The sequence below is a fragment of the Prinia subflava genome, chromosome 12 (assembly GCF_021018805.1).
Source record: "Prinia subflava isolate CZ2003 ecotype Zambia chromosome 12, Cam_Psub_1.2, whole genome shotgun sequence".
NCBI classification, from domain to species: Eukaryota; Metazoa; Chordata; class Aves; order Passeriformes; family Cisticolidae; genus Prinia; species Prinia subflava.
The window spans coordinates 19,748,481-19,770,706 of NC_086258.1; the positions used below are offsets into that span (position 1 = coordinate 19,748,481).

At 50.8% G+C, this 22,226-nt stretch overlaps 1 protein-coding gene across 1 annotated transcript; it reads right to left on the reverse strand.

The window, feature by feature from the left end:
- Positions 1-73: 73 nt before the first annotated feature.
- On the reverse strand, positions 74-19,547 carry CDR2L (cerebellar degeneration related protein 2 like). Its single transcript, XM_063409454.1, has 5 exons — positions 19,205-19,547; positions 6,866-6,978; positions 5,304-5,452; positions 4,264-4,428; positions 74-2,843 (listed from the first exon to the last, which is right to left on the reverse strand). The coding sequence occupies exons 1-5, from the start codon at positions 19,281-19,283 to the stop codon at positions 1,958-1,960; spliced, it is 1,392 nt and encodes a 463-aa protein (XP_063265524.1). The 5' UTR covers positions 19,284-19,547; the 3' UTR covers positions 74-1,957.
- Positions 19,548-22,226: the final 2,679 nt, after the last annotated feature.

Here is a 22,226-nt window from a genome sequence, read left to right on the forward strand (position 1 = left end):
GCCTGGCTTAAACCAGCACTGCTACAAGTGCCAAGTCAAGGGGTGGTGAACACTCCCAGGAAATCAACAACGCTTCTCTTGCTGTTGTTGTTCATTTTTATTTATTTTCTTTTATTAGACAACTGCTTTCCATTATAAATAAATAAGGCATGAAGGTTCTCCATACTGTTACAGAGCTGGTAGCCACAGCCGTGCGTGCGGCTCCTGCAGTGTCTGGGGCCGTGGGGCACCTGGAAATGCAGAGTGTGGAAGAGCAGAGCAGTTGGTGGTTTTGAGGAGGAGACCTCTGGAGCAGGGGTGGTTTGTGCATCACACTCCTGCCAGCTTACCTCTGTGGTACTCAGCTTAACAAAACAGGGTGTTTGGGGGGTTTTATTTTCTGCATTCATTCCGCATGGAGTGAAAGAAAGGTTGTTCCTTGTAGCATCAAAGCCCTGGACGTGGGGGATAATTCCATTTGAACAGTCTTCCCCTTCCAAAGCCACGTTCGATTTCTTTATCTCCACGTTGCAAAGGTTCCAGCTGTTGACCCAAAATTTTGGGATGTAAGCTGGTGAAAAAAGAATCCAGATGTGGCTGATGGTTGCTCCACATGGGTACAGAGTGAGTTGCTTACACTGAACTGCTGGGTTTTGTGGCTCAATGCTCAGGGTGTTGCCTAAGCTTTAATGAGATGCTGCTTCTCTGCCTAAAACACGTCTGACTGTACAAGGTCATCATCTAGTACATGGAAACTAATGATTCCTGAGACTGCAGTGGCATTTTGGCTGCGTGTTTGCATGTCTGTGGAAGCCAAAGTGAGGAGATTTCAGTGCTGGAAAGGGAACTGGAACATGAGAGGCGACAGTGTCTCAGCCAAGAAGGATTATTTTCAGCAGGAAGCTGAAATCTGTCCTCGTGGCTGGGGAGGTGGCTGGAGCAGGAGTGAGGGGTGATGAGTGATCCATGCTACTGCCAGGGCCAGACCCCTGACCCCGGAGATGCTGCATCCCCTGGCTTGCGTGTGAGTCTCTGGGAGTCGGTTCTGTGAGCCCATGCAAGCTGTTTTTAAGGAATTTGCTACGATGGGACAATGACCTCTTGAAGAGCACAGCACAGAGAGCTGGTACCCAGACCATGAGATAAAAATGTGTCTCTGATATTGTAATAGCACTTCTTGTCTTGCTATGGGAAAGCCCTGGGCACCAAGTTCCTACCAGGCACGGTGCTTTACCTGGGTTGAAATACCAGGGCAGACTTAAAGTGAGTAAATCCCATATGCCTGCAAGGTCTGGAGAGTGTGGACTGAAACACTGAGCGACGCTGATGGAGATGGAACAATCAGTTTTATGTTTCTCTTCAAGTTTTTCCAGTTGCAATGAGCTTGCATTGTAAAGAGCTGAAAAACCTGACTGATTAGAGAATGGCTTAAATAGCAAGACCATACCACCCTTTGGGGAAGGCAGAGATAGAAGTCTCTTGGGCTCAAGAGTAGGTTCTCAGCCATAAAACCTAACTGGAGGACTGAGCTGCCTGTGCTGGGGCAGCCCCTAAAGTTCTGATGGCTTTTTGTTTTACTTTGAGACATTGTACTCCTGCTGTGGCAGGACGCTGGAGTACATCCAGGCTTTTGCTTGCAGATAATCAGGCTGTAGGACAAGCTGAAAAAGGGTGGAGGGGAAGATTGGTTTCTTTTCTTTTAGAGTGGAGTTTACATTGCTGTTGTGGTGTCTGGCAGCGGCAGTAACTCATGCAGAGATCCATCATGTGGTTTCTGAAATCCTCTAACTACAATGTACAATTGCCCCGACGGGTTGTCCGGAGCCTAAGCTTAAAAAAGTGAGTTGGGTCCCTGTGACATTCTCTCGCTTGCAAACCTCTCGAACCTTCAAAGCAGAGGGGCCACGTGGCGTTTCCTGGGGCTCAAAAGAAGACGTGGCCATTGCAATTGCACGTGGGAGCTGCGGAGAGCCACGACTCATTTGCTGCTCTTGTTTTTCACCTTTGTGGCATTGATGTCCGCTTTTGTTTTCTGGATGCGGGAGAAGATCTCCTTAAAAAGAGCCTTGTACTCGGGCTGGCTCTGCTCCAGCCGCTTGTCCACGGCCTCCACGTGCTTGCTGATGGTCTTCTCCATGGTTTTCCGCTCTTCCAGCTCGTGCCCCTCTCCTCGGAAGTCCCTGAAGGAGCTGTCGCGGGAGATGGGCCGGGAGGTCTGGACGCCCGTGTGGCGCACGCTGTCCTTGTGCTGCCGGCACTTGCTGAGGAGCTCCTCGTACTTCTCGAGCAGGGCGTGGTACTGCTCGTCCACCTCGCGCAGGATGGACATGCCGCGCTTGCGCACGTTGTTGGCGTGCAGGGTGTAGTTGCCCTCGTGCCGGCTCACGGCGTCCTTGGTCACGATGGCGTTCAGCGCCGTGTCGCTGCAGCTTTTCCGCACGGGGTGGTTCGGGGAAGGGCTCATGGATGTCCCGTGGCTCTTCCCTCCCTCCTCCTCGGACAGGTCGATGTAATCGGCTTCTGGGGCGTTGTTCAGCGGCTCGAGGAGGGCTTCGGACAGGTTGTCCTCTCTGCTGAGCAGGTACTTCTTGACCTGTTTCATCTGCTGCAGCTCCAGGAGCTCTGCCTCCAGCTCCTTGATGCGCAGTTTGCAGTTCTCCATCTCACACACCCGCTGCTCCAGGTCCGAGTACTCCTGAATAACCGAGGTGTACTCTCGCTCCACCCTCTCCTTCCGCTGCTTCTCCTGGTTCACCTGGGATCTCAGCGAGTTCACCATGGCCTGGAGACGCTCGTTCTCCCTCTCCAGCGGCTTCTGGTTGAATTCTGTGGAAGAGCTGTGGACCTGGAATGCGTCCTCATACCTGAAAGAGGAGAAAAGATGCTTGAGAGAGTCCGGCCAAGCCATACTCCCACGACAGATTTGTGTTTTATTGTTATGTAAATAGTTCCACTGATGTCCAAAAAGGACATGAGCTCATGGAGTGAGATGTGCCTTCTCCATGTGCCAGGAGACCACAAGGTGTAGCTCTTCTGGACGCAGAGACAAATCTCTGTCCCACAGAACTTGCAGTTTTATTGGACAGCAGTAATAAAAGATAGGAGGGAAATGAGATCCTAAAAGGTAAAAGACACACCTGGTTAACAGACAAGCCACCAGCACTGCAGTGAAGCAGGAATGAATGTTCAAGTGCTACCAGTCTGGGCTGAAAGTAGGTGGCTTTGGGGTTTTCCTGGGAGAGTCCATCAGCTGCTCTCTGCACCATGGAGTTCACCATTTACCCACTGCGTGTGGTGACAACCACACAAACCCACCCAGCCAAAACCCTGAAGCACACGTGCTTCTGCCTGTGCAGCCCTGTGTTTGGGAGGTGCTCTGGAGGAAGTTAGGGAAGATTAACACAGCAAGGCAGAGATTTTTGATAGAGATGCCCCTTCTTCATTGCCTGGAAAGTGATAACAAGCATTTCCCCCTTCCCTTCTGGACTTTGGGTTTTCCTCCTCAGTGAAGCACCCGTGGCATCCCATTTGTTTAGAACAGATTGGAAAAGTGCAACCTCCATGGCTTCCCCTGGGAGGCACGGCTGTGGTGGGGGGTATTGAACAGATTTCAGGGCACTGAAGGGCAACCTGACCTTCAGAGCCAACTGTGGGGCTGCAAGGGGACCCAAGGTCGTGTGGTGTGGGGGGAGAGTGGGATTGGGGAACTGGGGGGAAAAGAACCATAGAGAGATTAAGTGGATTTTGCTGGGGGTCAGGTTATGGCCTGATTAACATTCCCATTGCTACTGCAGTGAAAATGTCTTTGCTTCGTATCCTCTGGCAGAGGATGCTTTCAGTAACAAAGTTTATCGATTGCTTATCTATTTAAAGAGCCCTCTTTTGTGGACAAAGCTGAGCAAGAAATGCCCTCGTGAGGTCAGTGAATGAACACAGTGGCTGGGTTTTGAGGAGGATTAATGCTGCAGCAGTGCCATTGGTGTTTGTACAGCACTTGGCAGCTCGTGGTGTATCCGGGTGCTGGAGGGTAGCTGGAAAGGGAAAATGGGCTGTGCTGGTTTGGGGAGTATCACTGTGCTGGGATTGGGAAGGCTCTGCTTCACCAACAGCACCTTAGGCAGGTGGGTTGGTGAGAGGAACACTCCCCCTTCAGCTCTAGCCGTGGGCTCTGATGCAGAACCTCTGTGTCTGAGGGGTTTCTGTGCACCCCCAGAGGGGCTCACCACCACCTCCCCAGTTTGTGGGGAGCAGTTTGGAGGGGTTGCCAAAGCCAAGGCTCCATACCTGGGGCTGGAGCAGAGCTCCTTAAGGCAGGGGAAGGTATGGATGGTTCGGCGTCGCTCCCTCTTCTCCCTCCGGATGCGGAGCTGCTCCAAGCTCCGCATTTCCTCCACCTGCTTCTGCAGCTCCTCCACCTGGTTCTGCAGCCCCTCGATTGTTTCTGTCAAGCTGCAGAGAGAGGAGGGAGCACAGGTGAGGAGTCAGCTGCTACAGGTTTCTAAAAGGTTTTGTTTTCCTATAGAGAAACCCAGTCTAGGGAAGGTGCCTCCACTTTCTCGTGTGTGCCCTGGGATCATGACAGCACCTGGTTTTTGTTGTGTGGTCACTCTTGAATGGAGCTGGCTATAAAAAAGGGCCAGTCCTTCTGTCCTCAAATCAGTTGGCTGAAAGAGTCACCTCTGGGACATATAAGCTCTGTCCTGGAATATGTCTGCACTTAAAACAAGCATCTATTTCTTTTGTTTATCTTGTAGAGGAACACAGGGACTGGGCAGAATTTTTGTTCTGTTCTGTCTGCAGATAGTTTGTAAAACACTCTGCTCTGAAATTCCTTCTTCACACCGTTGTTTGCAAACAATGCTGCATTACAAGGACGTGGCTTAGGCTGTTGTTTGTAGGGATGACCTTGATCATGGGCTTGTTTTAGGAAAGAAGTATTATTGATAAAGTGGTGCTTCAGCATGGACTAGCCAGGGTTTCATGAGCTGCTGGATGTGTGCCTGGTTTTCAGGGCTGTGTGCTGGGGATCTCCCTGATAGGATTATGTGCCTTTTCTCCAAGGAAACACATCTGAGGAGAGGCTGCTGTGCTACCTCAGCAGGTAGCTCCAGACACTCCTTTATCCAGCCCTCATCCCAGGGATGTCTGTGCTGTGGCTGACCCCTGCTAACCTGCATTACTGCAACACACTTTTGTTCTAAACAGCTGCAAAAGGGGCTGACACAAAAGAGAATGGCTCAAACAGCAACGACAGGGTGCACTGTGGGGCAGGGGAAAGGTGAGCTGAAGGCTCTTGGATCTTGAAGATCCAGGGGATGCTGTACCACTGGATCTTCTGTTGGGAAGTCTTGCTTTCCAGCACGAGCTTCTGGTTAGCCAGCTCCAGGTCCCGCGCTGTCAGGTCCAGCTGCTCGTAGACTTTCGCGTGCTGCTCGTTCATCTGCCGCAGCATCTCCAGTTGCTTGGTCAGGTACTGCAAGGGAAAGTGAAGCATGAGCACCCCACATCCAAAAACCCTTTTTTTTCCACGAGCAGAAATTCCTACAGTCTTTGCTTCCTCTGACAGTGTGTTCTGTGGCTCTGCCTGGTTGAAGCCTCTTCCACAGATAAAATATTCATCCCTCCGACCACCGTAAATATTTTTGTGTCTAAAATACGATTGAACTTCCCTTGCCCTCTGTGAAGGGCACTAACCTCTATCTCTCTCTATTCAGCAGCTTTTTAATTCCCAGTACCAAAGAAAGTTGATATCCCTGGGACTGCAAGTTGACTGAAATTGGGCAGTTGGTTACTGGATCGTCTGACAGATCGATTGCAGAAGCTGTGTTTCCCTGGGAATTCAGGCTAAAACTCTGAGTCCGTGAAATATGAGGAGACCTGTGTTTTCTGTGGAGTTGCACACCCTTTTCTGTAAGCCTGCCATTGCAAAATCTTATCCTTGGAAGACTAGGAGGGGGCATCTATTCAGATGCTCACTCTCAGCTGGGGCCAGTTTCCAGATCCTTTGGTGGATGTGCTTCTGATGGCTGTTGGAGGGGGGATGGCTAAATACATCCACTAGTTCCCTCAAACATCAGCTGTCTGATCCCTACAGAATCATGTGCTGCTCTTGTGAACTGGCAGCCCTCCTCTGCCCTGTGTCCTTTTAAATCAGGGAGTGTCCAATCTTTTTTAACTCACAGATCCCTAGAAGGTTTCCAGTGGATGAAAACCCTCCCAGGCACAGCAGCTTTAAGCCTCTAAGATCAGTTCTGTGAGCTCGTAGAAATACTTAGAAATACTGCCCTGACCCCACAGGATGCTTGAAATGGGGGTTTAGATTGCAGCTCTTGGAGAAAGAGCTATTTTATGCCTCTAACAAAGGGGGCTGTGTTATAGGGGTGCTGAGGGGCCATCTGGGAACAAATGTGATTCTGAATCTCTGGGATCAAGGGAAAGCTGCAGCAGAGCAGAGAGAAATGAGTGTGAAGGCTAATGGATGTGCAGGGGAAGGCCAAACGTGACCCAGATGCAGCCTGGTGCCAAAATCTGGTGCCAAAATCTGGTGCCAAAATCTGGTGTGCACATCTGGGCAGGGAGTGAGGATGTGAGAAAAGGGCAAGTGCCAGTTAATGGGGGAATGAGACCCTCCCCGGGGCTAGGATGAGCTTTAATCCATCAACAGACTTTAAAACAGACTTTAAAACTCAAGCAGACTTTAATCTGTCCTGCTTCAGGTACTCACAGAAGGTACTTTAACTTCTGCACCCCACAGCACATCCCTGCCTTTCTGCTGGCACCTGAGCTGCTGGCACTGGTGGAAGTGCCCCTTTCCCACCTTCACCCTTAGGTGACAGCGGTGGCCAAGCAGCTCCTGTCCCCACCCCTGCCCCGACTGTGTCCCTACCTCAATCTCCTGCACTTGCTCCTCGTTGGTGGCATACATCTGCTGCAGAGAGTCCTCCAGCTCTTTGTTTCGCTCCAGCAGTGTCTTCCCTAGCTCTGCAGCCAAGTGCAAGTCTGGAAAGCAGAGGGACAAAGCTGCTGCAGTTCCCACAGCTCCATGGCTGGGTATGGTGGGATCTCCCCCCCCTCCCCGAAAATGACCCCACACCAAGCACAGCAGCACATTTTTCATGGCACTGGTTTGACTGGAACGTTTGGACCTGGATGCATGCTCACAGCACATACAGGATCTGGCCTCTTGTCTTGCTGGGCTGCATCAAGGGCAGGTCGAGCTCAGGACTGCAGCTCCTCAATGCAATGGTGATCTGGTGCTTTGCTGGCTCCAAAACCCTCCTGCACTCCCTGCACACTGTAACCAGGATCAGCCCAGGATCTGGGCTGTGGCAGTGCTCAGCACATCCATCCCCTATCACTGAGGAGGGCTCAGCACCCGTTCAGAGTGGAGCAAAAGGTTGGTAAAGCCCTGCAGGGCCTTGGAGATGCTCTCTGAATTATATTATTATCTCTAACGAAGGGAGTGCCTTGCTTTCCCTGTCAGCCTCTATCCATCACCCACTAATAGACTGACAGGAGTAATAAAACCCCACGTGGCCTGAGGGGGCTGGAGGCACCTCCCAGATGTGCAGCCAAATCCAGGGCTCTTTCCCTGGGGCAGCTCCAGGGGAAGGACAAACCACTTTGTGTTCACTCTCTGCCACCTCTAAATGCCCTTAGGAAGCTACTGAAATACTTGGACTTCAGGAGAAATGCAGGGAAAAGTAGATGTTGGCAGTGTGGTCAGTTTAAAATACTGTTTTTGCTGCTGGGGAAAGAAAAAGCCTCCAGGCTCTGTGAATCCTGTGTTGGCTAAAGCTTAAGCACATAGGTGATGCTGCTTGTGAGGCTGGGACAGCACAGTTGGCTCTGAGAACAGCCCTTTACTTTCACAGGAATTTTGTCTTCTTAAAACCTTACTATGAGCAGGTAGGTTCCATTTGTCCTGGTGCTTCTAGAGGTAACAGCTCTCAGGATGGCAGAGTGAAAATCTGACCTTAATCCTTCCAAAAGGTAAGGAAACAGGTCCTGGTGTGTATTACTGCTCTTTCTTTCTCTGGTGTGGTTTTCATGCAGCTGTAGGTAATTCAGGAGTGACAATCCTGCAGGGTGTGAGGGGGCCTGGGTCTCCTGCCCTGGCATTTTCTTAGCCTGTTGTAATGCTCCCCTCCAGTCTGCATCTAATGATTTGTTTTGCAAAGGCTTTGCCAGGGCTGAGATTTTAGCTATAATTTTCTCCAGTGGTTCATTTGGCCATGCAGTTGATTGGGAAAGAGGGACACTTGGTCACTAAGACAAGAAGGGGAAGCAGGATTCCTGGGATGTTTTCTGAGCCTGGGAAAGCCCTGACCTGTCACCCATCACAAAATGAGGCTCACACTGACCTTGGATACGAGTGCCTGCCAGGGGGTGAGCTCCAGTGCTCTCAGTGCCTGGGAGGGGGCTCTCCTGATGGGAAATGCTGGGCTGGGGGATGTGCTGAGGTGTCACTAGCTCGTGTGTTGCCCTGTTTCTCTCTGCTGGCTCCCCAGATGTGGTGCTGCCAGCAGCTGCTCAGTATGTCCTCGAATCTCCCCTTTCCATGGGAATGTGCTCCCCAGCTGTGCCCTGCATTGCAGGGTGTTATTATTAAAAGGGCTGTGACCTTTTTAATTATAATCCTCTTCATTGCACAGTGACCCAGTCTGAAAGCTGCAGTTGCAGCTCTCTGCAATCAAGTTATTGGCACGTTTCCCCATGGACAGACCTCCTCCACCTATTTGGTTTTTTCCAAGCACCAAATTTCCCCAGTTTATAAAGTGCCCTTGGGAGACCCGAGTGTTTGCTACACCAGCTGGGGCTGGGGGAACAGCCAGATGCCAGCAGAGATGAGGGATAATTTGTGTCTTTAAGCTGCTTGGGGCTGTGTTTAGTGTCAGCACCACCCTGCCAGAGCCAGTGTTGTTGCTGGAGAGTGGCACCTTGGAAATCACATCCCTGGCAACAAGCAGGGCCCCGATGTGGAGGTGTGTAGTGAGAGGGCTCCGTGCTGTGCTCCAGGTAATGAGTCAAGTGTGTCCCTGTCCCTGTGGATTACACCAGTGCTCTCCCACCATATGGCATCCAATTTAATCAGCTGGGGTTGAGTTAAGTGGATTAGGCAGTGCAAGATCCTGCATTGTAATTTAAAGGGCTCTGTCAGCAATAATTTAATGGGGGAAATGGGCAGCGTTTGGGGATGAGTGGGAAAGAGGAAAGAATGGGCTTGGCTCTGAGGAGAAAATTGAGTCTTCGTTTCCATTTTGAGCATAAGGGCCTGGGAGACTCCAGGCTTGAAGGACATGGGGGAATTGGTTCTTTTAGTGTCTTTTAATTGCCTCAGCCATTGTCACACACACTCCCTCACTCTCTGGCTGCCAGCCAAAACATCCCTGGTAATCCTGTCTCATCCACCCCCTTTTGCCTGAGTCCTCTTGCCCACCTGTTGGTCCCCCCAGCTTGTGGGGCTGGGGGAGGGAGGAGATACTGTGGAAGTGCTTTAATGTCATCTTTAGACCAGATCCCTCTTGATCTTTGTACTAACTGTGGCTCTGCATGGGCTGAGGCAGCACACAGCTCCTCTCCACAGAGGCTTTGGAAACCCGAGGCTGAATGTGAAATTTCACCAAGTGGTTTTGGGGGAAAGAAAAAGAACTGTTTAGGAATTCAGGAATCCTTTCTACATAGTACTATGATTTTCCCACAATTTTTTGTATTCCTCTTTGCTTCTCCACTGTCAGATCAGCCGGCCATGCTGAAGGACTTGCCCTAATTTAGCAGATATGCTGATCCTCCCTTCCCCCTCCCCTCTGGGTGCAGGAGGAGAAATAAAGTGCTGTGTGTCGGGATGTGCCCCATCCCTCCACATCCTGCCTGTGCTGAAGGCACCACTCTGAAACGGCCAATGTTCAACTTCAAAAATGGGGTCTTGATGCTGCCAAATCCTATCAGCAGAGAGCTGTGGCTGCAGACTGTTCTGGGCAGCGCCAGCTCCTCACGGCAGCACTGACGTGACCCTTCCAATTAACACCAGCCAAGGAAACACGCTGTGTCCCCAAACAAAGGGCTGGGCCTGTGGGGCAGGGGAGGGAGGGAAGGAGGCTGCATTTCTCTGAGAGCTTCCATGGGAAAGGCCTCTGAACAAGGAGGGTGGGGATGAGAAGAGAGACCATATGGTGGGAAGGGAGCTGAATCCAAGCAGTGCTTGGTACCGGGGAGCAGGGCTGGGCAGAACATCAAGGAGGCGCCGTCCTGGAGCCGCAGAGATCAGCAGCAGCAGCCCAGCAAGAATTCTGCTACTTCTGTGCCACTGAAGAAACTTGAAAAAACCCCATCCTGATCTAAAAGCTGTAGCAGGTTGCCTTTGATGGAAAGAGGGACAAACTGCAGAGTATTCCCTCCCAGCAGCATCCTGTGGCAGTGCTGGCACAGGCAGATGTCCCCTGCATGGGGCTGCAGCAGAGCTGGTGCTTCCCAAACCTTGCAGTGAGGCTCAAAGAGGATTTGGAAATGTTCCTGCCTTCCCAGTGCTGGCCTGCATCTGTTTGAGCAGAGCACTCTGCCACAGCCCTCTGGAGGGGTTTCTTTCCGCCAGCATCTCCTGGTTGTGACTTTGGGAGAGCAGAAGCCTGGTGTTGGGCAGGTTTTGGCTGCCCTTGGCATGATGATGATCCAGTAGCGGTTCAGATGCCCCTCATAAATGCAGCTTTCTGGAGGAAGCCACCATCTGGTGCAGCTGCTTTGGACTTTCCTCTGTCATCTCTCTTGCAGCGAGGGATTCTCACGTTTAGGCTGTGAGAGAACACACTGGGAATGCTGCACTTGGCTCCTCACCTTTAATAAATCAGCCCTGTCCCTGTCCTGCAAAGCCAGCAGCTTGCAGGGCACACAGGAGTCCTTCGCTGTGTGGCACGGATGAGCAAGCATTTCTGGATTTGCAGGTCCTTTTCAGCTGAGCATGTATAAAGGAATTACACATGGCCCCTTCCTAAATGTAGGGCTGTAGAAAGGGCTGCTCCTGTCCTGTGCTGCACATGGTGAATGCATCTGCTGAAGAGCAGGGAGGAGGGTGGGAGGTCTCTGGAGGAAGCTCAGGGTGCTTGTGAGCTGATGGATGGGGTACATTGAGAGTTAAGAACTGATGTTTAATGCTGTTGACGTTTAATGGCATTTGCTGTCTGCTCCATTACACATGGGTACTTAAAGTCAAGGGTGGGTGCAATTATTCCTTTCAAAGTCTAAATGAATGATGCTAAGCTGGTTTACCCCGGCATAGGGTATACTTGCTGCTCATTTATTTTCCTTCATAGTTGCAAAAGATTGTGCTGTCTGGGTACATTACAATAAAGATCAGCTTTTGTGTATCACTTACTGCTGCTCCATGGCAGGTGATGGAAACAATCTCTGCACTTGGCCTCTACAAGGCATTGCAATGGGACTTGCTGGGGTGCAGGGAAGCAAATGCCATCTGGCAGCAACTCAAAGCAAAAACAATCTGAAAAAACAACCTTAAAATGCCTTTCCAACATGCCCATTCCACAGAAGATAGTGTTTCCCAAGGCCAGCCAGAGCTTCCAGAGAGTCACCAGTGTTCCAGCTGAGACATGGATTCCCCGTCACTTTTTATGCTGGCATAACTCAGACATTGCTGCTCAGTTCAGCTTTGCACTTGGTGTTCTGTGTGATTTTTAGGAGGATCTGCTATTTTGGTGTGGTGTTCCACAAAGGCAGGGCTTGCTTTGTAAAACAGCCCCAATGAAGCAGGTGGGGAAAAGCCAATGTTAGGGCTGGGTGAGAACAAACAGGGTGCCTAAGCTGCCTCCTCTTCCTTCTCCTCCTTTCAAACTGTGCTCTTGCTGGGCTGAGCTGATGCTGGTCACACTGGCATTTTTGTTACCCTAATGAGATTTGCTGGATTTCCTGCTTGTTTTTTTTTTTTTTTTTTTCCTCTTCCTTTTCTTTCTCTTGTGTAATCTGTTTTGTGCTCCTGTGTTGCCTTTGGCTGTGTCCCTGGCAGGGGGGCTCAGGTGGTGGCAGGGGGTCAAGGCAAGCCCAGTGACTGAGAACAGCTCCTTCCATGCTATCTTGAGCCCCCTGAGCAGAAGTGGAACCACCAAGGAGTGGAAATCCCTGACAGGGGGCTCAGGGACACACTGTCTGTGCTGTGCTGTGCTGTGCTGTGCTGTGCTGTGCTGTGCTGCATGGAACCCCTTCAGCTCTCTCAGCCCCTGCTGCTCCCTTCCTTGCCTTCTATATTTTTCAGTTCTATTTGATATTTCCTCTATCAGCTCTCCTTTAGCCTTCGCAGATGCTCACCAGACTTTTTAGATTTAATTTATACCTTTTCTTTCTTCCCTCTTATCACCCTGCACCCCAGATTCTCCCCTGTATATTAATGCTTAAGACCCAGGATGGTCACCTCTGCTTATGTCTCTACAAACACACACAGAGCAGTCCCATCCCTGTGCCTTTTGCCAGGTTGTCAGAGCATGAGAACACAGAGGATGTTATTAGACCATGGCTGAGGCCTGATCTGCATCTTTTCCTGCTGTTCTCTTATCTAAATAGCCTCAGTGCCTGTGTTTGCCTTACAGGCTCAAATGGTTTGAAAGAGCTTGGTGACTGGTGTCTCCGAGGCTCTGGTAGAGCACCTGGATCAGAATGTCCTAAATAAATATATACAAGTGGGGCTGTTGAGGAGAAGGAGTGAAGAAAGAGTGGGGAGAAAGGCAGCCAGAGCTTTCCTGTGTGCGCTCCTCCCCCGGGCAGCAAATCTCCAACTAATTAATTATGTTGGGTTGCAGAAAACCGTGAATAAAGGCTTCTACTCTTTTAAAGCTAAAGACACAGACATGTGGCTGGCTGCCATGTGGCAGAACTCCTCTCCCCTGTGTGTTTTGGGGGCAGGAGGTTGTAAGTGACCCGGGATGGAGAAGGAGGATGAGCACCCTGGTGCTGTGCACGTGCAGAGCCCCCAGCAAAGGCGCCCTGCTAAGGACAGGTCACTGTGCTCACATGGCAGGGGATGGTGCCCACAGCACTGGGCTGCCACCGCTGTCAGTCCTGCCCTGCTCCTGCTCACACATGTTCCCCTACTCTGAGCCATTCCCAGCTTGGATGTCCTTGCTGCCCTCTTGCTGGGGGGAGGCAGGTGGAACCACTGATACTGAGTGGTTTGGACACTCGGGGAGCAACCATTCCTGCACAGCTGTCACTTTGCAGCTGTAGCAGCCCCCAAGACCCCTGCCAGCACTGCCACAGCTGGTTACTTCTGTCTGCTACCTCTTATGTCCAGAGGCACATAGGTACAGAGACCTTTCTTCCACGTGTCACAGCTAAATGCAGAAACAGCCTGACCCTCTGCTGCAACGCCAAAAACCTGCCCACTCTTCTCTAGCAGCCCTTTTTCTTGACTTTGAAGAGAAGTGTATCATGTTGCAGGGTGCTGCCCCACTACTGTTCCCTTCCATCTGCTGCTGGGGAGTTTAGGGAGCCCTGTTATTCCAGGTGCTCAGCTCAGCCCAGCCCAGCTGCCTTGTGCCTGGCTATTGGCACAGGCTGGAGATGCTGCCCGTGTGGGAAGAGATCCTGAGCTCAGGTGAGTGATCAGTGCTGTTTGTGCAGCTGCACAGGAGGAGCACAGGGCTGTAACCTTCCAGGCTGAGTTTGCAGGCAAAGGGAGTGATGAAATACTTGATGTACTCTCAAAATGATTTTATGTCTACCACTAGTCTTGGACAGGATGCAGAGCAATACTTCTTTTGGGGGCCCAACACCAAAACCAGTGTCCCTGCCAGTTCTGCTGCAAAGACTGATGCTCGTGGGGTGTGCTGTGCTGCTCCTTGCTCTGCCTCCTCCTGCAGACATCAGTGCTTGGCCACCAGTTCAGGTGCCTGCCCAGGACTCAACACTTCCTTGCAGACCAAGAAAACTTGGAGGATGGCATGATCACGTCCTTGCTCCTTGCTGGTGCTGCAGCTGCATATTTGGAAGAGGCCAGCATGGACGTGAATGTTACACACTTGAACATCTGAATTCTTCAGGGAGGAGGCAAATTAACTGAGCAGGGCCAGGGCAGCTGCACAACACATGGGATAGACTACAGTGGCTTCCCAGAAAGCCTCAGAGGAACAGTCTGTCTAAACCATTAGAACTGTTGCTTTTTGGAGAGATGGTTTATAACTGTTTGTTAGATACACATGGAAAAAACAAAAAAACAAACTGTAACATAAAATTCCTTTGAAATTCCCAGCTGTGCAAAAAGCAGAAGTTGTGTAGCATCTGGTCTCCTTCCTTTGGGGTATTTTGCATTGGAGATATTTTCCTAAATTCTTGGCCCACGTACCTGGTTTTGGGCAGATTAAGTAGAAGCTTTGGAAAGTGTGTTTGGTGCGAGCACACAGATGTGTTGGAGTGAGATGAGGTAGGAATTTAGCACTGTGCTGCTCTGGGAAAGCCTTTTGGGAGAGGAGACAGAGTGTGTGAGTGCAGGAGTGAGCCAGCAGTGCATTACTCTGGGTGCTGGCACTGCTTTTGGCAGGAGCAGGATGGGACCCCGGTGCTGTCACTGCCCTAAGTGGTTCCTGCCTGTCACACTGACTCAGTGCATCCACCCTGTCACCAGCCAGCACTAGCTGGTACAGGAGCAAAGAAAGAGGACTGGAAAATGCTGGGGTGGGGGGACAGGCTCCACGTGCAGGGAGTGCCTTGCCTCCCAGTCCCTCAGGCTCAGAGCCACTGGGGGAAAACGTCCTTCAGGATTCAGACCATAAATCGTTTGTGCATGGCCTTGCCAAGTAGGATTGCCACTGTTAGCTGATTGTTTCAGGATGGGAGATCTGGAAAACTGTGAAATTTTTTTTTTTTTGAGGGGGGAGTGTTTCCCCCAGGGTTTTTCTGTTGTTGTTGTTGTTTCCCTTTTCCCTTTCCAGCAGTTCCTCTAATTCTGCTCCCTCCCACAGCTGGAACTATGTGCCTGGGCTCAGCAGATGTGTAGCTTCTGGTCTCTCTCTGAAAGTTGCTGTGTGGGGCTTTCTTCTGCCCCTTTTTCTTGTTGCCTTCATTTAACAAGGGAATTTCCAATCTAGGAAAATACATCTATATATATTCTCTTTTTTTTTCCCTACATATTTGGAGCCTGTCATCACTTCCTTAGACTAACCTGTCTTCTTATTTCCTTGTCTCCTGTGACTTTTCTAGTCCCTCTTGTCATTCCTAAGCAGCTCAGCAATTAGTCACTGAAAACTTTCCACTTCCATAAGCTACCTGCTGTACTGTACTGCTAAATAAATAAGTGGCTCAGCTACTGCAGGCAAAGCTCTGTCCTTCTGGCTTGCCTCTGGGGAGGGTGGGAGGGGAGATAACTGCTGTGACAAGGTGTGTGCCTTGTCCCTGGACTGCAGGGGGGGCAGAATGTGGAGTTTCACCTGCTCCCCTCCCGTGCATTCATGTGCAGTGAATACTTTGGGGAAGCTGATAACGAATTGCAGGCTCTGGAGCAGCTGGGTGGTGCAGATATGGGTGCTAAGGGGTGCCAGCACGCATCCCCAGGGCTCACCCCAACGCCAGGATCCGGTCACTGGAGCACTGATGACCCTGTGTCTTTACACGGATGAGTTAGGGGTGGTGCAAGCTCAGCACCTTGTGTCATTTTCCTTCTTAGTGCCCAAGCAATCAGATGCTTGGCAAGAGGAGGAGGAATTAAAGCAGGTCTGTAAATCTGGAGACCTTTAGAGGTTACGGCCGTCATGTCCTAAGCCTGCATTGCAGATGGTTTGGCCCAAATGTTTCTGTGGCTGCCCAGGAGGACAACTGGTCTCTCAGCGGCAATGAGGTGATGTTCTGGTTCTTGCACTCCCCCTGGTTCTGCTGCCTCTCTCAGAGCAGTGAGAGGCTGTTTATTGACATGGGAGGAATCATCCCACACTTACAGAATCCTAGAATATGCTGAGTTGGAAGGGACCCATCAGGATCATCAGGTCCCACTCCTGGCCCCATGCAGGACACCCAAGAATCTCCCCATGTGCCTTAGGCTATTGTTAGGTCCAGGGATCAGAAGGGTGGCTTAGAGAGGCCTCCTCTTGGGTTGCACTCTGCTCTGAGACCTGAATGCTGGCAGGGGGATAGGGAGGAAGATCAGGGAATGCAGTGGGATGACTGCAAGGAGGATTCATCTTGTCAGATTGCTGCGGGGGAGATGAAGGCTGGAAGTGGCTGGCAGAACTGCTGGGTCTGTTTGGATCCAGATGCAACAGAGTTGGCACCCAGCCCTCCCAAACACAAACGCTCCTGATGAACAGGAAAGGTGCCCCCACTCATCTGCAGCTCAGACTCTCTAATTTTAGCTCATTCATTCTCTTGGGGCCTGGCTGCACGTAGGCCCTCTGTGCAGGGTGTGATGCAACTGTAGCCACATCATCAGTTCTCAATGGCTGGAAAAAGATTCACCAGCATTTTATCCTGCCTTTAACACTTAGAGGCACAGACTGCCTGGCCCATGGAGGGTGGCTGGACCAAAGCAGCACTGATATATCTTCATGCTTACAAAGCAATAAGCTCTGTCCTGGTATAAGGGAATTGCAGCTCCATTTTTACAATTTTCCTCTAATCAGAAAGCCTTCCCAGAAGGAACATCACTGCAAAGGAAACCTCACAGGACACCACTGCTGTTACCATGTCATTGCTGAGGGTCCTGGCTGGGATTTGAGTCTCTGCTTCTATGTGTTTCTGCGTCTTGGTACAATGCCTTGAGCCACAGAGTATTGCAATGTGCAGGAAACAGGTAAAGGCACCTGAAAGGCACTGGCTTAATCTGAACAAGGCTGGAAGAGCCTCAAGGCTGGGGACCAGATCTTGCTGCTTCCCAAGCATGTGGTGGATGTACCCAATTGGTGTGGACACTTCAGGGGAAAGAAAGAGTGATTGGGATTTATAATTTTGAAAAAAAATGGTTACTTTGGCAAGGTAAAACTCATGGAGGATGACAAAGAAAGTAACAGGTGCTTGGTGTGGAGCTGGAGGCATGATTTCCACTCTGGTGCTAAAATGGTTAATTAACATAATCATCACAGAGCTCCCAGTTAAGCCATCTGTTGCTTAGCAAACAGTTTTGGATGTAAATGTAATAAATATTTGATGATGCTGTGAAATGACGATAAAGGCCCACCAACCAACTGGTTCACAGAAGAACCTTCTCTGCTCTCCTAGCTTGGATTGTTTCTTGTTTCTCCCACCCCTTGCTCCTGAGGAACGCTCTCTAAGCCTCTGCTTTTGTCCTCTGCCCTGCCGGTGCTGCTGCCAGGCGTGGGTTTCTGTGCGACCCCGGGCTCTTGGCATGCCAATCCTCTTAGTAATGCCTCCAGTCCTGCTGGATGTCTTGTGCTGCCCTTCCACCCCCTGTCCCCAAAGCAGCAGTTCCATGGCTGTGCCCCCTCCAAAGACCTCTGGGTGTCATGCAAAGGCACAGTGTGTGTGGACAGAGTCTAGCACTGTCCTTTGTGATGCTTTGTGCATCATGCAAATTAATTACGGTTGTAATTACCCCGTAGGACCTTTCCATTTGGCTGATTCCAGTTAAAGCCTTCCCGCATTTCTCCTTGAGTCTGTACAAGCCTGTGCAGCCCCTATTCATATACAGGAGGCTGCAAACCCACAGCTGGGCTTTGTTTTGGGTTTGTGTTTTCCTCCAGTTCTCTATGTGCTCAAAAGTGGGGCCTGTACCCAGCCTCAATCCATCATCTGGAGGCAGTCATTCTGTTTTTAGGCTGCTGGGACAGAGCTGGGAACCTGGCCTGCAGTGGGAAGGTGCTTTTATTGTTGTGAGCCAGTTGTACAGTGGCAGTGCTGACTCATGAACCTGACACCAGGGACAGCGTTAGGCTAAAAATCAATTGGTCCCACGTTGAACAACGCTCCCTATATTCATCCCTAGTTCTGCTGTTCCTCAGCCTGCATCCTGCTCCTGGACCAGTGCCCAGGCCTCTTGTGAGCCATGGGAAGACGTCACCCAGAAATGTGAATTTCTGAGCATTCAAAGGCTGCACTGTTTATCCAGCTGATAGCTTCATCTCTGTGCTCTTGGCTTTGTCTGAGTGTTGGGTTTCAAAGAACAGGGCTCAGTATTCCACAACTTCCTGTTAATTGAGAAATTGGGGTTAAAGCCCAGCTGTGACAACCCCTGGGGGCTGGTTATCATTCCTTGCTGGGCCCCTGTCCTGCAGCTGAAGTTGTATAAACTTCAAACCATGACATAATGCATTGGAGTGATGGTGAGCTGAGGCAGTGCAGCTGAACTGCACATCCCTGCTGACAGTCAGCTGGGAAAAGCAAATATAAAATTCTACCTATAGCGCAACGTGCCAGAGGGGAACTGTGTTTAGGTAGGAATGATTTTTTACTATGCATTTGCAAATGAGTTCTGTTCATTCCTGGGCCACTGGCCTGAAATGGGACTTCTTCCAGTTATTTACTTACTGTGTGTTGACTCAAAATATTAAGATAAGAAAAATAACATCAAAAAAAGGCCCAAATACTCACAGGCACCAACTGTCCAGCCTTAGGATAAACATTCCATTGAACTAGGTAGAGTTACTTCAAAGCAAACTACAGAAGTGCATTTTTATCTTCTAACAAGGCTTCTTTTGCTGTTTGAAACTTGGCCTTGATTTTTTTTTCCCTTCTCCTCCCATATTTTTCCTGGTCTTCTGGCTGATTGGAAAAATCTCCAGAAGTAATTAGGTGACCAAGAAGCTGAAGATCCCCTTGGATTTGGGCTTGGACAGCAAAAGCTTTTGAGAAAGACTTTCAGCATCCTTAGCAATACATTATTTCCCATGTATTAATTTCCAGCTAGTGTGCCTGGTAACTCTACTTTGGACTACTCTGAAATAAAAGCAGTGTCATAACTACCCCTGTTCGATTCTGCCTACAGCAAGTTGTTTTGGGGAACCAGCCTCTTCGAAGATGTAACACAACAAATTATTTACTGCCCCGGACAGCTCTGGGCTCCCTGCCCCTGTCCATCGGCTTTAAACTTTCCTCGGCCAGGACAGTGGTTTGGAGCAGCCGAGCCGAGATTCGCCGCTGCAGGATGAGGCGCTGGCTCTGCCAAGCGAACAGCAGTCCAGAGAGAAGGTAACCCACCCTCCTGGCCCGGGCTTTGCCCGTTTTCCTGCCCGCGCATCCCCTGGCCCACCATCCCTGGCAGCTTGCGGCGTGCCCGCATCCTTACCCTGCTCCAGGTCCTGCTGGTCGTACCAGGGCTCCTCTTCCTCGCTCTGAAACTCCTCCATCCTGTCGGCGCTCAGCATTTAGCACCAGCGGCCCGGGGAGACGCGCAGCATCCGCCGAAGGGCGGCCCGGCGCCTCCGGAGCGCGGGGCGGGACGGATGCGGGGATACGGGCAGGGATGCGGGCTGGGATGCGGCCTCGGTGCCCCGGCCGGGCCGGGAAGGAGGAGGTGGCACGACGTGGCAGCCGGTGCCTGGCCGCTGCCCCGGCTCTGCGTGGCCGGAGGGGCGGCTTCCTCCTGCCTCCGAGGCCGGGGGGGCTCTGGAGGGGGGGATGCGGCGGGGACGTGGCGGCCGGGGCGGCGGGGCACGGCTTGCACAGGGCTGCGGGATGCACAAAGGAAGGAAGAGGGCCCGGCGCAGGCAGGCAGATCCTCGCTCCGCAGCTCGGTGGGGACCTCTAGCATGGAAATGCTGCAAAGAAAACCGGCGAGAGGGAAGGGGGAGGTGAGGCGAGACCGGCCTCCTTCGCCTCCTTCTTCTCCGCCTCCGCCTCCCCCTCTCCGCCCAGCGCTGCCGCGGACAGCGGGGCGGGCGCGGGGCTGCGGGGAGCGGAGCGTGGGGTGCCAGGGTGGGGTTCCCCCGGGCTGCGGGGAAGGGGAGCTGTCCCGCAGTCCCCCTGCTCTGTCCCTGGCGCCTGGGAGGTCTGCCAGGAGCAGGGCTTGCGGCTGGAATGCCGTGTCCTGGCCTTGCCGTGATTTGCGGTAATTGTCGGCACCGCTCGGTGAGGGTTTCAGTGCCTTCTCTGCCTTCTCTGCCTTGCTGGGTTTGTGTGGGTTGTTCTTCAAGAATATCATCCATCCCACCTTATCTGGGGCTCCAGAAGGGGGCACGCCATACAAACAGCCCCACAACATTTCCTCAGTGTGGTGTCTTCCTCCAACCCTATGTTGTTTTGCACTCTGATGGGAAATCAAGCGCCTCTGATGCGGATTCCTCTTTCATTTTTCTTGTCTTTGTGAAGGATGGAACGAGCTTAAAATTCAGGAAAATCAAGATTTATAGAGTTCTGAGGAGGAAATGTGTCTGTTCATATAAGTAAATTCAGAAAAAAATCTTGGATTTTGGTGCTTGCTTTCCACCTTAATGGAATAAGGGTTAGAGGTGATGGTCTTTCTCTTAGCTGGAGTTTGGCCCAAGAGAATTTTTTTTGTGCTTGTCAGCCCTGGAATCTATCAGAGATTCTAAGATCCAAATCAGCTTCTGTGACAGTAACAGTGGGTTTAAATAATGGGTTTTTTTGGTGGTGGTAGTGTTTTTGGTTTTATTTTTTCCTTCTGTGTGATGAAACTCCACGGATTTATATTTGATTGCATTACCTTGCAGTGGTGCCTACAGAAAAGGCAATATAAAGTGTGTACGCAAGAGCAGCAGACTGTGCATCCAGAAAAGATGGGATTTGTGTCAGAAAACTCTATCCAATCCAGCAGCGACAGGCAGCTAGGAGCCCCTGGATGATTAAAGCAAGGACTACTACACAGCTCTTGTGTACAGTGGCAGAGGAGGGGGATAAAGATGGGAATAAGAGAGGAATTATAGACTATTCCTCTCCCCTTTTCTCCTCATAGACATCTCCATCACACATATACATTCTGAAAATTCAGGGGCTGCCTGGAAAGTCATCTGCCTTAATGCAGTCACAGACCAGAATCAAGGAGTCTCTTTAACTTGGCATTTGTAACTCAGCAAACATAATGAAGCACTTCTGGTGTATCTGGGAGAAAGCCATCGCTAGGTCTTAGATATTTTTCTAAGTAATTTTCATACAGAAATGGGAAAATCATTAACTTTCTCATGCCTATTGAAGAGTCGTGTCAATGACTCTTAATGACAATGCCCTTAATGACAAGCTTCAACTTTTGGTCAGTCCTGAAATGGTCACACAGTTGGACTAGAGTTCTTCTGTTATTTGTGAGAAATAATTGCTTTTGAAAAGGATTCTGTTCCTAACAATAAATCCTTATATTTTATCTGTGTATTGTAGCCGTGTTGCATACTTGGATGCAAAGCTCTAGGCTGTTTGACAGCAAAAGGCTGTCATGACTTTGTGAAAATATTGAAAATTTTGTGAAAATATGAAAAATCACATGATTTTGTGAAAATATTTTTTCCTGTATGTTTTACAAGAATGTCTCAGATCTGATGTATCACTGAATGGAATCAAACATCACTCCTGTACAGGTTGTATGCCAACAAATGAGAATTCCCACAGTCTGCCCCAGCTGGAGAGTCAGCACACTGCTTTCTTTTGCAGAACGATTGGAATTACCTCACTTCCTCTGAAGAAAGGAGGTTTGCAGAGCGGAGCCTGTGAAATGTAACTCGGGGACACCAAAAAGACCTGCTTGCAGTTCACAGAGCAGCTCGAAGCAGAAAACCACGATGGCTTCAAAGGCAACACCGAATGCCCTCAAACAGCTGCTTTGAGGTGTTCAGTGAGTGCCAAATCCTGAATTCCCAGCACCCAGGGTTATAAAACATCCTCTCCTCGTGTGTGGGTGGAATTGCATTAGGTTAATGGGCCACCACATGCAATGAGCTCCTCATAAGGTGCTCGAACAGGGTCTGTGCTTGCTCCTGTCCTTCCAAGCCAGGGCTGGGGACAGACTGGAGCTGGATTTGTCCTGGCATCCTCTGGACCATCTGGGCTTTGGGACTGAGCTTGACAAAGCTATCGCTGGGCTTGTGCCCGAGCCTGGCAAAGGAGCTTCAGGGCACAAAGGCTGCGGGCAGAGGAGTGGGAAAAGGGGCAAGAAGAAGCGGTGATATGGGAGCAGAGGCACTTGATGCAGGGATAAGGCAAAGGATGGAGCAGAAGAGAATGACTGTGAAGGGAAGCACAGGACGGAGAAGGCGGAGGGAGCGTAGGCAGGAGGGGATAGCGAGGAAGGAGAAAGGAGAAAAGCCGTGCTCTTCCGTGAGTGGAGATGAGGCAGGGTCTGTGGGGAGCAAAGTGTGGGAGGG

Coding starts and splice junctions, on each gene's coding strand:
- CDR2L (XM_063409454.1), bottom strand. CDS start 19,283: ATGCTGAGCGCCGACAGGATGGAGGAGTTTCAGAGCGAGGAAGAGGAG. Junction 5,453..6,865: donor AGCAAGTGCAGGAGATTGAG/GTAGGGACACAG, acceptor TTTCCCTTGCAG/TACCTGACCAAGCAACTGGA. Junction 4,429..5,303: donor TCCCAACAGAAGATCCAGTG/GTACAGCATCCC, acceptor CTCTCTCTGCAG/CTTGACAGAAACAATCGAGG.